Raw genomic sequence first — 17126 nt, forward strand, 5'->3', positions numbered from 1 at the left:
CCATCATTTATTGGAGACTTACTCTGTACTACATTAACATGTAAGCATATAGCTCATTAAGACAGCTAGTTTCCACTCATGTGAAGGACAAGAGGAAATTTCTAATAGCATAAATCTGTCCTTTATTTATTTAACCAAAGTACTTGAATAGTGCCTAAACACGTTGTCAACAATCCATGGTCCCGACAAACAACTTATTCACTAAACCTAAGATTACAAAAGAAGATAGCAAAGTAATAAAAAAAAAAGAACATTACAACATTATGACACATGGAGTGACTCAAAAATATGCAACACTTGAAATCTAAATTAAAAGACTTCTCACTCAATTTATATTAAATTACTGACTCACTAAGGGCAACACCTTCTTACTAAATCTACCCAAATCAGAATTAATACAGGACCTGCCAAAGATGTCTCAAAAGACTCAGTAGTTGGGAAAAGCTCTGCACCACCACGTTCCTGGTTACAGCAGAGGAATTCATAGCTAGTTTGCTGTGTTACCCTTTGCAAGAGCCCCATGCAGATTTGCCCAAACACCCTATTGCTGATAACATGCCTGTTTGTAAGTGATGTCACAGGCTATTTGCAGAATCATTGTTTTTCAGAGCACACAAAAAAGTGCCTATGAGTTAAAAAAAGTTTTTCAAAAACACTGCGTTCGTCAGCATAAACAAATTTTTTCACCACTTACAAACAAGACTAGCTTTTTAATAAGAAAGCACAATTGTATGATACTGTATTTTTAGGCACTCCAAAGACAACATTCTTAAACGCTCAGTGTGAAAAATAATTAAACTCTCCAGATCTGCTCAACAGAATTCTCTCAGCAAAGGGGGAAAAGATGCATTGATAAGAGACCAGGGCATTGTCCTTGAAAGGCCTTTAAAATCTCTTGCCATAGAGGCAAGCATAAGCACAAACCCCTAGTCGAGAATATTCTTCATCTCCATCCTGGCAAGGTTATCAAAATCCCACACGTACAACTACCAAGATACAAATGAATCACACTACTGTACAATTAAGATTCTAAGAAAGACCATACAGTTCTGTGTCACGTTAGAAAATCCTCAAAGCATACAGTTTATCAGGAAGAAATGAGACTCCTAAGCAGTTCTACAATGCCTTTCTAGTGCAAAAGACTGAATTACAAAAACTAGAAACAACTCCAACATCATTAATTTAGGTTTCTGAACCCCTATTATTTTTTTCAGGTGCTTGTCAACTGGCAATACCCTGATTATCTGCATACAGATTTCTCGGAAACTAAAACCTTGAAGAAGTCATTAGTAATGTGATACAACAGGCTCCAGCACTGCTCTTGAAACAAACGTCTAATGGCTGCACTATCAAACAGAAATCAGACAGCGCTTTTTGTAATTCAGCAACTTATTAAGATACCAATAGAAGTAATGAAACAGGTGATACAACATGGTGTTGATAACTGAAGAAATGCTCACGGAAACAAAACAAGCCTAAATGAGATATCACTAACTGGAGTAGGGGAATCATTCAGACATTTCTTAAAAAACAGCAGCTCACTACTCAGCATCATCAAAAAGGCCAAAAGATAATGAATTGTTAGAAAAGACACAAAGAATAAAGCAGGAAACATTACCATACCACTTAAAAAACCTAGGATTTGCATCCTTTTTGAACACCAGAGTCAGTCCCCTGTCGCTTCAATTCAAAAAGGGTGTTATACTTCAAATTACTTTCTGTGAGCAATAAGAACAGTTGGGATTGGAACAGCTTCCACACAAGCATAAAGTTAAGACTTTTCAGCTGGAGAAAAGAGAGGAATAAAGATAAGGTACAGGTATTTGAGAGGTCCATAAAGTCATGAATGGCATGAAGAGAACTAGGGGAATGATCACCAAATGTTCTTACAGAAAAGAACTGGGGACACTTAGTAAAATTACTGGGTTTTGCACAAGGCATACTTAAATTTGGAATGCTCTGTCATAGGATGTTGTAAAGTTCAAATGCATAAAAGGACTAAAAATGGGAGAATTGAACTTGCATAGGATAGGCATATCATAACTTATTAAAGGCATGACAGAGGGCAACAGCAATCATTTATCCACCATCTTATCAATAGCCAGTGGATTCCAAAAAAGTTTCTGAAGCCACAGGCAGCTCCTAATAGAGGGCAATGGCTCTGCACTCCACGTTTGGTGAAGCTGTGGTACACCTGAGTAGAGGCTGATATGATTCACTAGATGACTGGGAAAATTAATAGATGAAGACAACAATTAAACTTTTAATCCTGAGGACAATCCTTGAGTGTAAGGAGAGCACCAAGGAAGTATCACTACACACATGACCTTGTCTCGTTCTTTTACTTCTACAGGTAGTTCACAGGCAGGCAAAGAGAAACATGGCTGGTGCTGCTACCACAAAGCACACCCGCCCCTTCTGACTTTCTGCAACTTGAGAGCGCAACAAAACCCTACCAGCATCCGTTATCATGATTTCCTTGTCCAACAAACTGGTCATAGCAATGGTAAGCACGTAAGGCAATGTGAGAGCCAGAAACAAAACACAGATGGCTCAAGACATGCCATGACAAAGTCTGGGTGAGGTGAGGAAGTTGTTTAAGGGCAAAGAAAAAGGTTTGCCCATTACAGTAGAGACAGCAGTACCAAATTCACTAATCCCCATACCTAGATCATGTGAGAAGGCCATGAAAATACAGAAAATTTAGGAGCCAAGCTACAAAGCTGCCAGACAGAATGTCAGAGGTAAGGAAGACAGAAGTTCTATAGGAAGCAAGAGGGGCATCAAGAACATTATGCAGAAAGGCAAACTCAAATTTGTGAAATAGAAGGAAACTTCTGAAAATCTGCTAAGCAACCACACAGCTATTTATTTCTAAGGATGGGGAGCAGGTGAAGAGAAAGGGGGCAGCTGTGTTACATATTAAAAAAAAATTAAACCAGTGAGATTCTAGCCTTTCACACAGGCAATTTCACACCCAATGGAGAAGGTAGCAATTTATTGGTTTGACAGCTGTAACATCAGATGATAGCAGCAAAACCAGACAAGCCTGGAGGCCAAGCAAAACAGATTTGATGTGTATACAGTCAGCATATGAACCAAACCCCACCCACCAAACAACTACAACTCCTCTTCCATAAGGCAGAACATCTTCCAGGGTTCAGATCACTGCAGGGAAGAAGCTGCATCTCTTCTGGTCCTGCTGCTACCTGACAGGGAACTGGAGCAGATGTATGAAGACTTCTTTTATTAATCCCGGTAGCTGATATGGAATACAAAAGCTACTGTGGTTGATTTACTATTACATAGTTAAAATTGTTTTATTTAAGTAGTAAAGAACTGAGTTGGCAGTGCTGCAGAACCAGAACTCCCACATCTTGCATTTAGAAGACAGAGCTCAGCAGGCCTCTTCACTCCTTTGTTCAAGTTCCCAGTAAGGAGAGGCACATGAGAATCTAACAGATCAGCACAACAGAGCTCAGGACTAGGCAGGCATATGGGGAGAAGTAGAATTATATGTCACCAGTCCCGCTCCATGCTTAAAGCATTCCTCATATTAGAACTCCATGCTGAAGAATAGTTTTAAAATATTTTAAAAGATTTCATTAAAGGACTGGTGTTTCAAAACAAGATTAGTTATTAGTTTGTATGGGCTGGGGAAGATAGGATCAACTGTCTCAGTTACCTTATAGATAGCTAAACCAAAATAAAACAAGAGTCTAGGAAAAGATACTCCAAAGTTTTAATTACATCCTTCCTCCCGAAAATTACTCTGAGTGTCTCCAAGCATAATCCCACTTAAAAGTATTTAGGGTTTTATGCACTGCTTTTGCAGATAGCACAGGCAACCCCTAAAGTACTGTTGTCCAGACTTCTGGAAGTCACCAAACCCAAGAACATCTAAAAATGTATTAGGCTTGCAGGTTCAAACATTGTCACATCTGCCACTCCTTGGTGAAGCAGCAAGCACTCTATGAAATTTATATTCCACTAAGAAAATCTTCTTCTCCTTTCACTGGATTTGATGCAGTACACAATCTACAGAAGTATTAACAGGGGGGTTTGCAGCATTAGACTGCCAGCCTACTCTGTAGCTAGAATGCTTTATAATACCCTGCCCAATTAGAACATGAACCTATTTAAAACTAGTTTGGTGTATCATCCATCCATACCAGCGGTCTCCCTGAAGTAGGGGCAGCAAGGAGCAGGCACTGGGCTAGATCACAGACAGTGGGTGTGAGAAGGAGGTTTTGATCCTTTAGGCACCCGCATGCATTGATTGCAGAGTACAGACAGCAGAACTGAATTCACACAGCACCAAGATGAGAGCATGAGATAGCTTTAGATGCCTAGAAATTATGGTTACAGCTTCCAGGACTGCTGCAATGAACCAAGTCAAGTTAGGGCCTCCATTGTCTTCCACCTCCTGACATGTGGTTATAAATGAAAGCTCATGTCTCTGCTGCCTTCCCAGCTTCTGCTACAAGGAAGAACCATATATCCAAATGCAGGAATAATTGCAGCCATGGCATATTTCTCTTAAGTGAAAAGAGAATTAGCTGTTCAGAGGCGTGCTCTGACTTACTACAAGAATTCAGAGCTTAAAGTTCAGTCATTCACTCTAACACACTGTTCTATGTGACTTCATTACACAAGGTCTCTCTGCTAGCTGATCATCTGGGCTAGGATTAGCAGAAATTGAATTAGCATTTGAGTTATGGTTTCAAAGCTAGACTGAGTTTATGCATCCTCAGAGCAGAAGTCTTTCAGTAGTGCTTGGCATATCAGGGCTACGTAGCCAAACAAGATCAGGGTATGTATGTTTGTGATGAGCCTGAATACTTTAGTCACGTATATTAAGCACTTCTACTTAATACACATAAAATCCTTGCTGAGGACAGATATATTAGTTTATCCCAAGAACACTGCTTATTTGACCTTGCCCTTGAGTTTTGGCAAGCATTAGCATTGAGGTAAGATGTTCTGAACTCTTCCCTGGCAAATCCACTTATACCTGCAATCCAAGATATGCAGAGTTCGGCGTGCAGTGTTCATTTTAGGATTTTGCAACAGTAGCTGCTGTGTACGCATCAAATTAGCAGCTGTGCACCTGCTTAGGCTTCTAGTATACATGAATCCATGTCTTCTGTTTTACATTAAAACTAGTATTCATGATCTTGTAATCAAAGGATATAGGATTCATTCAGAGCTGAGGTTGTATGCTGACCATCCAGCACTGGAGTTCATGCACACTAACAGCAGACCCCTGTGGAACTGGAAATAATAATCAGCCTTAACTATGAGTTGCCCTACAGAATTAGCACCCTACACATGCTCTGACCACAAAGCTGAGATCCCACCTCCTCACTAAGTAGATCAAAATAACATGGCACAGACTGAGGATTTGGCTCCTGACTTGCTCGGGTAAGCTCTACTATCCTGAACCACATGCAGACAGCCTGCTGTACGCTGGAGGTGTTCTTCCAGCAATATGCTTTATTCAGGCCATGCCTAAGCTACGTCACAACAGAAGCTACACAAGTCAATTGAGTACAACACCAGGAGTACCCTGGGAGTCCTTAAACTCAAACTTCTGTGGAGTGGAACCACCAGTGAATAACAGCAGAAGCCTTGACACCACAACATTTACCAAGCTTAATACAAGAGTCTTTTATTCAGCTCACCCTCCTGTACCAACACATGCTTCCAAAAGCAAAGCACCCCACTCAAGTGGCAAATGAACTAGTAAACTCAAAGTAAACACCTCAGGGCTCCAAACATGTTGACTTTGAAATACCATAACCTTGAATGAAATACAGATTTTTGTTTGTGGAACAGCCTGTTCCCAGTACGCAGTTCAGACCACAACTGACTCTTCCTTAGCACTGGGATATGAGTGTTCAAAAACTAATAATCATCTCAGTGTCTCAACGTATCAGATCTCCCTGCAATATAAATGAGTTTTGACTCATTTCGAGTTAAGTTCTCCAGTAGTTTGGATAGATCCATTAAATCCATCTGGCAACTCTTTTAACTGTGCACTGAGTTTGAGACAGCCATAGGGCAGAATGTCTCCAATACTAATATGGAACACTACAACGGAAAAGATACTGCAAGCTTTCCTTCACTGACAGTTAATCTGCTCCTTACCTGCTTTTGGTCATGAGCAGGCTGATTTACAAATCTGCTCTGGACAAAGGAACAGCAATCACCAGTAGTCACACAATACTGGCAAGTCGCCACATGATAAAACTTCAGATCTGGCCAAGACTTAGACAAAGGATGGTTAGTGCACTAAAGACAACCACTGACTTTAAATGGATGCTGTGAATTAGCCAGAACACTGGTGTTCCTTTAGAGAACGTGCCTTTTTGTTCCTCCAATTACTAAATTTAATTCTTCTCACAGTTAAGCTCCCTCCAAGTTTCAGGTGAACTTTTGATACATGACTGACTAATGGATATGCCCCTTTCTCAGCTGGTAATATGTGTGTATATATATGGAAGAGATATCACTTCAGAGTGGTTAAAGAATCATTGAACATTCACCAACAACCAAGTCGAGGATCTTGTGTCAAGTTAGTGAGTACTTTAGTAGAAGTTCAATGGTAAAATAGCTTGATAGAACATGATTCTAAGGAAGATAATGCATTCAGTTCTTGGGGAATGTCATAGAACTAATGCACCTTTAGAAACCAACATGAGTCTTTGCTTCTGCACAGTCTAATTGTGTTCAAAGAACTACTGCAAGACAGATTTAAGTTTTGCTTTCATTTGACTTGAAAAAGTAATAGTTAACATTTAGAGAAAAAAACATGCCTTCAGTATGTAGACACTTGTCTAGATTTGCCTTCTTGAACTCATTATGTGAGCTTATCCCCGAGTTTCAGCTCTGCTGATCACTGAGAATCTTCAGGCAAGTTTCTGAAGAATCACCAGAACAAGATGGAACTTGAGAGCATTTACATGTTCCTGATAGAGCTGCACTGTCTACTCATCCCTTAAACACTTGTAGACGGCATAACAGTAAACCAAAGTAGAAGTGCTCAGACAAAAGAGTTACCATCTTCCTTCCTGTGCACTGCTTACATAGGCTGAAAATTCTCTACAGGTTTTAACAAGGGTACGTTGGCAGATACTCTAGGCACTATCAGGGCAGTTAAGTCACTGAAACTGGGTGCAAGGGATGCTACCCTTCAGTTTCATGCATTGTTCACCTCAGCCTCCTCCAGCACAAGGACTTACGTACTCCTGATTTCTAACCTTCCTTTATATTTAAGACTTTGGCTCCATCTATTCTCTCCTCCTTGCTGTCTCCCTCCCCTCAGCATGAGACATTATGGTGGCTGCTTTTCCCCAGAAGTCTCCTGCAGTGGCCTGTACGAGCAGTGGTTTCTCTTTGTCTAAGGGCTCCAGCCTACAGGCACTTCAGCTTGCTGGTGCTCATCCGTTAGAAGTGCTCTAGAACAACACACTGTAGGAAAATCATTGCTCTGAAACGAATTCCCAGACTCTCCATTTTAGAGGTTTATTAGCACAATATGTTTCTATCTACCATACCGCACATGTTCAGACACCACACAAGTTGTATCAGTTGTAGACTCCGCATCACACTTTGTTCCTATGACAGTATATACCATATACTGCTCAGTTAAGACTTTGCCCATGCAGGGAGTAAGGCTAGGCAGCATCTCCTACAGGCACTGCCCACAGCACTAGTCTAGCCATCAAGTCACCCAAATTCTCTGCTTACTTCAGCTGCTCAACTACAGCATTAGACTTTTAGCCTCCAGAGCCAGTGTTGCCAATACTGTAACAGATCTGAAGTACTGCCTGTTTAGTTAGCAGGAACTGGTTCATTTTAGCAGAATGTATCATACCTACTCCCTGCATCAGTGGCCTTACACTGCAGCTGTTAGCTCAGAGCAGGGGAAGAACACACCAAAGCAGGATCCATGGAGGAACATACCTCACCTACCAAAGTCTTTTATATAAGGTTTCCAAAGATCACTGGACAAACACTGTTTTCTTTCCTACTTTGTGTAAGAGTCAAATAACAATACAATGAAGTTTAATAGCATTAGTTTCCAGTTTTATCATAACAGCCCCAGGAAATAAGTATCTCCTTATAAACTCCACAGCAGAGTACAGAAATGCACTATGTTACAAAAGTTGAAATTCTAGTTCTACATTTAAATTATTGTAATGATTCAGATTTCTTGTTATATGCTTGCACCTGCATTAGTTTTAAATGTTTATGGCAACACTACCTAAACTGGGCACTTCCTCACATTCTAGGTACCTTATTTTCTCATATCACAGCTATCTGACTGGGAGAATGCAGAACCACCCACTGTAGGGGAAGATCAGGTTCAAGAATATCTAAGGAATCTGAAGGTGCACAAGTCCATGGGACCTGATGAGATGCATCCACAGGTCAAGGGAACTGGCAGATGAAGTGGCCAGGCCACTCTCCATCATATTTGAGAAGTCCTGGCAGTCTGGCGAAGTTCCCACCAACTGGAAAAGGGGAAACATAACCCCCATTTTTAAGAAGGGGAAAGAGGAAGACCCAGGAAACTACAGGCTGGTCAGTCTCACCTCCATGCCTGGCAAGATTATGGACCAGACCCTCCTGCAGACCATGCTCAGGCACATGGAAAATAAGGTGATTGGTGACAGCCAACACAGCTTCACTAAGGGCAAATCGAGCCTGACAAATTTGGTGGCCTTCTACGATGGGGTTACAGCATCAGTGGACAAGGGAAGGGCAAGTGACATCATCTACCTGGACTTGTGCAAGGCATTTGACACTGTCCCACACAACATCCTTGTCTCTAAATTGGAGAGACATGGATTCGATGGATGGACCACTCAGCGGATAAGGAATTGGCTGGATGGTCACACTCAAAGAGTTGTGGTCAACAGCTCAATGTCCAAGTGGAGAACAGCGAAGAGTGGCGTTCCTCAGGGGTCAGTACCGGGACCAGCACTGTTCAACATCTTTGTCAGCAACACGGACAGTGGGATCGAGTGCACCCTCAGCAAGTTTGCCAACGACACCAAGCTGTGTGGTGTGGTCAACACGCTGGAGGGAAGGGATGCCATCCAGAGGGACCTTGACAGGCTTGAGAGGTGGGCTTGTACAAACCTCATGAAGTTCAACAAGGCCAAGTGCAAAGTCCTGCACGTGGGTCAGTGCAATCCCAAGCATGTCTATAGGCTGGGCAGGGAATGGATTGAAAGCAGCCCTGAGAAGGAGGACTTGGGGGTATTGATTGATGAGAAGCTCAACATGAGCCAGCAGTGTGCACTTGCAGCCCAGAAAGCCAACCGTGTCCTGGGCTGCATCAAAAGCGTGACCAGCAGGTCAAGGGAGGTGATCCTGCCCCTCTACTCTGCTCTTGTGAGACCCCACCTGGAGTACTGCATCCAGCTCTGGGGGCCCCAGTACAGGAGAGACATTGAGCTGCTGAAGCAAGTCCAGAGGAGGCCACAAAGCTGATTGGAGGGATGGAGCACCTCTCCTATGAGGACAGGCTGAGAGAGTTGGGGTTGTTCAGCCTGGAGAAAAGGCGGCTCCAGGGAAGATCTAATTGCAGCTTTCCAGTACCTGAAGGGGCCTACAGGAAAGATGGTGAGGGACTGTTTATCAGGGAGTGTAGTGACAGGACAAGGGGTAATGGGTTTAAGCTGAAGGAGGGTTGATTTAGATTAGATGTTAGAAAGAAATTCTTTACTGTTAGAGTGGTGAGGCACTGGCACAGGTTGCTCAGGGAGGCTGTGGATGCCCCATCCCTGGCAGTGTTCAAGGCCAGGTTGGATGGGGCTTTGGGCAACCTGGTCTACTGGAGGGTGTCCCTGCCTGTGGCAGGGGGGTTGGAACTACATGACCTTTAAGGTCCCTTCCAACCCTAACCATTCTATGATTCTATGATCTAGGACAGCATTTGTGTGTAGTCTGTTATTAACAGACAAGAGATCATCAAGCTGCTAAGTGTAGCCATATAGAACATGATGGCAGCAGTTAGAAGTTTCAGAAATACACACAATCCAGATTTCATATACTCTTGCACATCTCTCCTAGCACAGCCAAACACCAATGAGATGCTCAGCTGGATGGAAATTAAAATGAATCTACCACTTCACCAGTTATCCTTATGAAGTAGTCAACAGCAGTTTCACCTCATGCAGTGAGCACTGGCACCAGCTCAAACTACTGCAGCTTCTAGCTGTAATCTGAGCCAACCACCTAGCATTATCTCTGTTTAGAGACCAATTCAGAACCCCTACAGCCTTTAAGACCCTTCTCAGGCTGTGATTCCTCAAGTTCTGTGCTTACTTGGTTATGAAAACATGGAATCTTCTGGAAAAATGCAGAGACATCCAGCAGCTTCAGCTACAACTAAAAGCTTACAGTTAAGCTGTCTAAAAGGCCTGCTCTGAGCACGGAGTGCCAAGGCACTAGTATACCCAGGCTACATTCATACTTTTGAACTTGTTCAGCACAGTTGGTTCAGACACTGCAGATGCTCCAGAGAGGTTGAGAGGCAGAGTTGATCTGACTATTGGACAGTCAGACAGTGATAAATCACTTCAAAGTTATCAGTGCTTGAAGGATTTACACCAATTCCAACAAGTTCTGATCACATTCTCTGCTGTCTTTGGCAAAAGCTGTCAGAGATAAACCTGAAAAATAAGAGATCAAGGTAAGGACAGAAGTATTAGTAGGGCTTCTGATAGCTGAAGTTAGCAATACATTTTTCCTGCATGTTTAAAGCAATCTCTATAGTACTACACTGCCAAGCATCTTCAAATGCAGCAATTTGCACTTGAGGTTTACTACAGATGGTGTAGATGCAGTCATTATGCTGCAGCAGCAAGAACCTAATCTTGAATACTACGTTCCAGTCAGAACCAACTACAGCTTAGAGTACAAGTGGTAAATTAGTGCCCTAGCATTGTTAACTCAGGAACTTGAATTTCAAGAATTACATTCTCACAAGCATTGAGTATCATGAGAACATGCTGCTTCTACATCCTCCTCTGTTGTTGTGAAGATAATGGGGTAGGGGAGCAAAATACTCACTTGCCTGCTGTTCCATCAACTAAACATGAAGTCTACATTTAAGAGCAGCCTATTCCAGAAGTACTTTGAGAGCAAGTTATTTCTCTTCCTCATCTGTCATTTTAGCGTACTTAACGGGCACAATAGATCTGCCCTCCTCCTCACGACACACTGCTCCCATAAGAAAAACTAAATACAATTATTTCAGATACAACTTGAAGGGTGCACAAGCATCCCAAGAACAAAAAGTTCTAAAGGTGTAAGTATAAATCAGTATTTGAAAACATTCTTTAATTTTTATTCACTGATAGTGTAATAGCTTTTACAGATGAAGACTACTGACTATAGTGCTAAGCAGCAAGTGCACCTACAAGTTATCTTCATTCAGAAGAGCCATGCCCCCACATACAATAAGCCAAATTAGTACTGTATAAAGCATTGGGAACATGCAGTTAACACCCTATTTTATAAGCTACATTAAGGTCTCCAACAAAGACTTAAAAATCAATTGTTATAAGAAGACACTACAGAAACTTATTCATGAGGTAACTATATGCGTTCACAAGCTGAATAAAAATTGTTTCTTGAATTTCAGAGGTCCAAATTTCTATAGCAACATTCCCATTAAGCACCAGGAAGTGTTGGATTAGACCTACTTATACTGCAGTATGATTTCAATTATGATTCCAGGAAGCCTATTTGAAAAACTCCTGTCTTTCAAAGTGATCTTTCAGGCTGTGACCAAACAGCATTTAAGCTTTTAAGGAAAGAATTGCAAGTTCTTTTTCATTATTGTCATGAACACCCATTACAGCATCCTTTCAGCAGGAAACCAGAACACCAGTATGGAGGTTTCAGGACAGAAAGAGCAGAGTTGACTACAACCTTTGTGCAAGGCAGAGGGAGACATACAAAAAAGGCTCTGGGACCTTGGCTCAGTAGTAAAATAGGTCTTTCACCTATAAAGGTCTTGATCAGGCAATCAACTAGTCTTGTTCAAGTTAAGAAGGATATATAAAATTGCAACTAGACAAGCAACAGGAAAGCTAATGAGTCATGTTATTGATCAGTCAAATGTACCTATAGCCTGCCAGAAGCGGTCACCACCACTGGTCATTAACCAGTGGTCCTTGACTGCCAGAGGCAGCATGTTCCCACATCCTCCTCAGAGGGAGCTATACAGTTCTACCTCACTCTGAGGTACCTATGCAACATGTTAGCAAGAAGTCTGCCTCATTCTGTATAATTCTGCTGCAAAACAGTCCCAAACCTGCATTCCACAAAGATCTGAAGTCAGTGGTGAAATAACAACCTTAATCTGCTCACAGCTTGTCACCTGCAATACAGATGAGGCTTACAGCTTTGCCATTTTCTGGTTAAGCTAGTTCAAATCCTGAGCTAGGCTTTCTACAAGAAATTCGAGTCCCAAAATCTCTACTGATAGCACACTGAACTGTTGTTCAAATGACAGAGTTGCACTACAGCTTAAGTCCTCTATCTAAACTGCTGTAGTCCTACCCCTCCTCACCCCATCAGCCCTCCATTGTGTTGTGTCATCAACTGTGCCAACATGTGCCCAATAAGTCACCTTGACCATCTGACCCATCCCAGGTTTTATAAAGGATAAAGTAGCAAAGGACACAGTCCCTTCTCTCCCCTTGAAACACCATCTTAACAGCTGAGCTAACAGCTTCTACCTTTTGTTACAGGCAGAGAAGTGACTGACCAAACAGGCAAATCTCAACCTTATGAAAGAAGTCTTTGCTTATCTCTGATACCAATAATATAAAGCATCCCAACAAGTAATAAGGCCAAGAACGCTGCTGAAACCAGAACTTGTTTCAACTAGAAAGGAAGACGCTTGGGACACAAATATGAACATGTAACTTAGATAAGATGTTATGACCACAGCTCCTTTTACTTAACCTCAGTATTTTGCAAGTAAGCAGGATTTAATCTCACTGACATGCAGCAACAAATTCAGAGCTGTTTGTGTTTATGGATTGTACGCATCCAAGCTACAAGGCCAGCAAAACAACAAGGGTACCAATTTTTGAGCTAGACATTAACTCAACTGTGACATACTGAACAAGATAACTGGCAAGTTAACCTGTCAGAACTAGCCAATTCCATTAGCAAGATAAGTTAGGTTCATTCTTCTACTCAGAAACCAAACTAGATAGTGTTCTAGGTAGGAACTAGGGTGAGCCATTTTCTTGCATCAGTGATCACAAATTTTACAGAATCCCTGTTTTGCAATCAGTTATCTGAGTCTACTACCCTGTAGTCATAGGCAGCAAATCAAATGGTAGAGGCAGAAGGGTAAACAAGACTACAGCAATAGAGTTAAGCTGACCTGAAGCTGCCTCAAATTTAGATATTTCAATGCCACACTGTTCAGATGTGTAGGACTTTGCTTACTTTTAGCCTTCAGAAAAAAACCAAGTATACTGGCTTGACTGATTTCATTCATTTAAAAGGTTTAAAGATAAAATAAGGATTTTGTCCTGAAGAGTCAAACCAGGCATCAACATTAGATGATGCAGACCAACAGGCAGAGATAACATGCTATGATTACTGCTTAACTCCACTGCCACTGGTCAGGAAGCAAAACTGTCCACCAATGGCATCACTGTTGTCACCAGTAATTTGACAGAGCAGATTTGCTACCAGAGGGTATATTGTGGATGGCAAGCCCATGACATCAACATAATAAATGCCATTAAGCTGCTGCACTGTGACTCCAGAGGGCTCTTAGTTCTGCATCAGTGCCTGCTCTAATGCAATCAGACACTCTACCTTCCTTAGAACACCGTCAGCAATAGTCTGCTGAGTCATAGAGCCTGTAGGGACACTAGGAGCTGCAGGGCCCGCAAGTACAAACTGCACTCAGCCTGCTGCAGAGCAGATCACTCCAATCTCAAAAGACAGCAGTGCAGCACTGTTAGCCCACATAAAAACACCTTCAAGCCCCAGTGAAACAAGGTGAGCCTTATCTGAAGTACATAGTATTTCAGTATCTAGTATAATGCAGCAAAACTTAAGCCTTTACAAGTTTTCACAGTTCTTCCATACAAATACAGCAAGTCCCCCTATTTCCAACCCTCTCACACCAGGACTGTCACAAGCAATCTTAGATGGAATGCCCAGCAACACATTTGCAAGCACCTTGTCATTGCAAAAATCAGACATACACAGTATTAACTTTATTTCTTTGGCTTCAGAGTTCTACATTAGTATTTTAGGAAAGTTTAATGACAGGACATGCAAGAAAACATTTCAGTGCTAGCATTCAGAGCAGTAACATTTTCCATCTTCTTCAATTGCCACAGGTTATTTTCAGACCATATCTTTCACCACTGTGAGTGTTTCCATTTATCCGAGCATTTGTTTCGCCCTATAGCACTTGGTATATGGACTCTTTTCAGTGCGAGCAAGCTCTAAAAATTAAGAGCTCAGGACAATGACATGCAAGTTCTAAGCCAGTAGTTACTTCAAGTCCCAGCTCTCAAACTAGAATTATGACAACACTTCACCATGTTAAGTACACAGATGCACAAGAAACTATTCAATACAGATTATTTCCATCTGAGGGAAAAAGTAAAAGTCTTACTACTAAAGCAAGCTACACATCTGTTTTAGAGAATTAATCCTTGAGAAAAACATGGCATAATTAAGTTTTTTCAGCTGCCAACACTGAATGGTACATGATTTGTGCTGAGCTCTTACTGTTCTTACTTGGCTGTAATGATTCTCTTAAGGACAAAAGCTTAAAACATTTCCTGTATTCACATCAAGATCTGAATACTAGAAAAAAGTGTATTTTGTTTAAGTGTTACTAAAAAGTCACATTTAAAAGTGCAAATGCTTACTAAGTTGTCAGACTTGCTACTAAGCTACAGTACCCCTTGGAATGACCTCTTCCACACAAAAGGGAATACTCATTATTGACCTTCAAAGCAGTGAATCTACATAGAGCTGGCACAGCAAAAAAGGCTGCTGCTGCATTAATATAGTAAGTATAGACTGCAAAACAAACATGAAAAAATAAACTGACCTTATGTTTAGCATGCTGAAATTTTGACCCCTCCTGTTCTTCATGCTGCACTGAGTTGGCTCTCTCCCTCACACTTCTATACCCAGGACTGGGTATAATGTACTCTTTTCCTATGTCGATGTCTTTCATCTTCTGTAAACGCCAGGGTTTACACGTGTATTTTCACCTCAAATATCTGAAAAACAATTAAATTCCACTTCATTATATCATATGCCCAAGACACCAGTTACTTCTAGTGATCTATTTTTAAGCTTTATTTTTTAAATAAAAATCAGAAAGCAGTTGTAAAAGAGTTTTATTACAACAGGACCATAATAATGTGACTTTGGAAACCCACACAAGACTAACTTCTCCTGAACTAGTTTAAACATACCCTGAGGTAATCAAATAGTACAATGATTCTCAATGCACTAGAGTACTGTCATACTTCCTCCTTTAGAACTCTGAAATACAATTATGCAATCTGACAGATTAAAGTAACAGCTACACTATTTAGTTGAAGTCCTGAGAAGCTTGACACGGAAGATCAAATCCCTGCAATCTCTTGTTAGTGTTTAAAGTTGCACATACCCAACAATTTACCAGTACAAAGTTTAGCAAAAAAACTGATCTCTAGAGATATCACATGATAAAATTAGTCATTCCACACACACTCTAAAGAAAAATACATTCCTTACTCTGTAGGCTTGAGCTATCATTATGTATGAGCATGCACAGGAAGGACTCAGATCTTCAGTGCTGCAGGTTTTCCCTCAACCTACCAAATTGCACTGTAAGGTCAGAAAGAGAATCAGAGTACCGAAAAGAAAATCGCCTCCCAGTGCAAGACTTTGTTTTATAACTCTGCTTTGTCACATTCTGTCATTTGCCTTAAACTAACACGATAAAAGAAGCCTGATTAAGTTACATTAGTCAGAATCTGCATCAGCAGGTTTGGCTTGGTGCACTGGGCTGCCACCTCTCCACCGCCTGCAGAAACAGCCTCCTTCCCCCATCCACCGACACAAGCCGCCTCCAAGGCGGCCTTCCAGCTGCTCTCCAGCAGCCAGCCCCAGCCCACCGGCCGCCCCCACCCCGCACAGCTCGGCGCTGCTCCCCCACCCCCGGGGCGTTATGTGTCAGCGCCAGGCGAGGATGCTGCAGAGCGGCAGGACCCGGGGCTGCTGCACCCTGCTGGCTCTCCATCCCTCCTGCAACGGGGATGCGAACCAGCCTCCCCCGACCTGCCGCGCCCCCCCGCCCCGCAACACCGGGGGAAGGGGGAGTCCCCACTCCCCTATTCCCTCCCGCCTCCCCGTGTCTCCGCCACACCGGCGTAAACAAGAGAGGCCCTCCCCGCTCAGGGACAGCCGGGGTAGGACAGACAACGATGCTCCCGAGCTCTCGGCGGGAGGAGGCACAGCGCAGCCCTCTTCACGGCGGGGGGGGGGACCAGAGCGAGGGGATAAGGGGGCTGCTCGACCGGCCTCCTCACAGGAAAGGGGGCGGCAAACGCGCCTCCACAGCCGCGCGGCGACCCCCTCACCCACACAAAGGGCCGCTTCCCACCCCCACCTCAGCACCCGCCCCCGGTAACGGGCGGGGCGGCCCCGCTCACCTCCGCCCGGTGACTGCCCCCGCTGCGGCTTCTCCACTCAGCGGCCGCGAAGCCAAACAACATCCCTTATAGCGGTTCCGGCGTCCCCACTCCGCCTGCGCGGCGAGGAGGGCGGGGGCTGCTGCGGCCGTTCCTTCCCGGCGCCCCACGGGAAATGTAGTCCGCGTGTCTGCGCCGGCCGCCCACTGCTTCGCGGCCTGGAAACTACGTTTCCCAGAAGGCCCGGCGCGACCCGCCTCCGTTTGGCCGCCCCTCCCAGCCGGGCCCCGCCCCGTCCCTTCCCGCCGCTCCTGCCGCAGCGTGGGTGGTCTGGAACGTTCCCCGCCGGCCGGCGCGAGCCGCCGGGGTGGAGCGCACGCCCCGGAGCAGCGCGCGGCGCACGGCACGGCACGGCACGGCGCGGCA

At 43.3% G+C, this 17126-nt stretch overlaps 1 protein-coding gene across 5 annotated transcripts in view; it reads right to left on the reverse strand.

The window, feature by feature from the left end:
* The window catches only part of ABCC5 (ATP binding cassette subfamily C member 5), a 73358-nt gene extending 56537 nt beyond the window's left edge, over nt 1–16821 (reverse strand). For 4 of the 5 annotated variants that reach the window (XM_075761404.1, XM_075761399.1, XM_075761397.1 and 1 more), the window contains exons 1-2: nt 16722–16821; nt 15125–15299 (exon numbers count right to left, since the gene is read on the reverse strand). In XM_075761404.1, the coding sequence (XP_075617519.1) occupies nt 15125–15253 (129 nt within the window). In that variant the 5' untranslated portion in view covers nt 15254–15299; nt 16722–16821. Of the gene's footprint in view, nt 1–15124; nt 15300–15801; nt 15870–16721 lie in introns of those variants that run through there. The other variant, XM_075761398.1, reaches the window with a different exon arrangement.
* Nucleotides 16822–17126: the final 305 nt, after the last annotated feature.

The sequence above is a fragment of the Balearica regulorum genome, chromosome 9 (genome assembly GCF_011004875.1).
Source record: "Balearica regulorum gibbericeps isolate bBalReg1 chromosome 9, bBalReg1.pri, whole genome shotgun sequence".
Lineage (NCBI taxonomy): Eukaryota > Metazoa > Chordata > Aves > Gruiformes > Gruidae > Balearica > Balearica regulorum.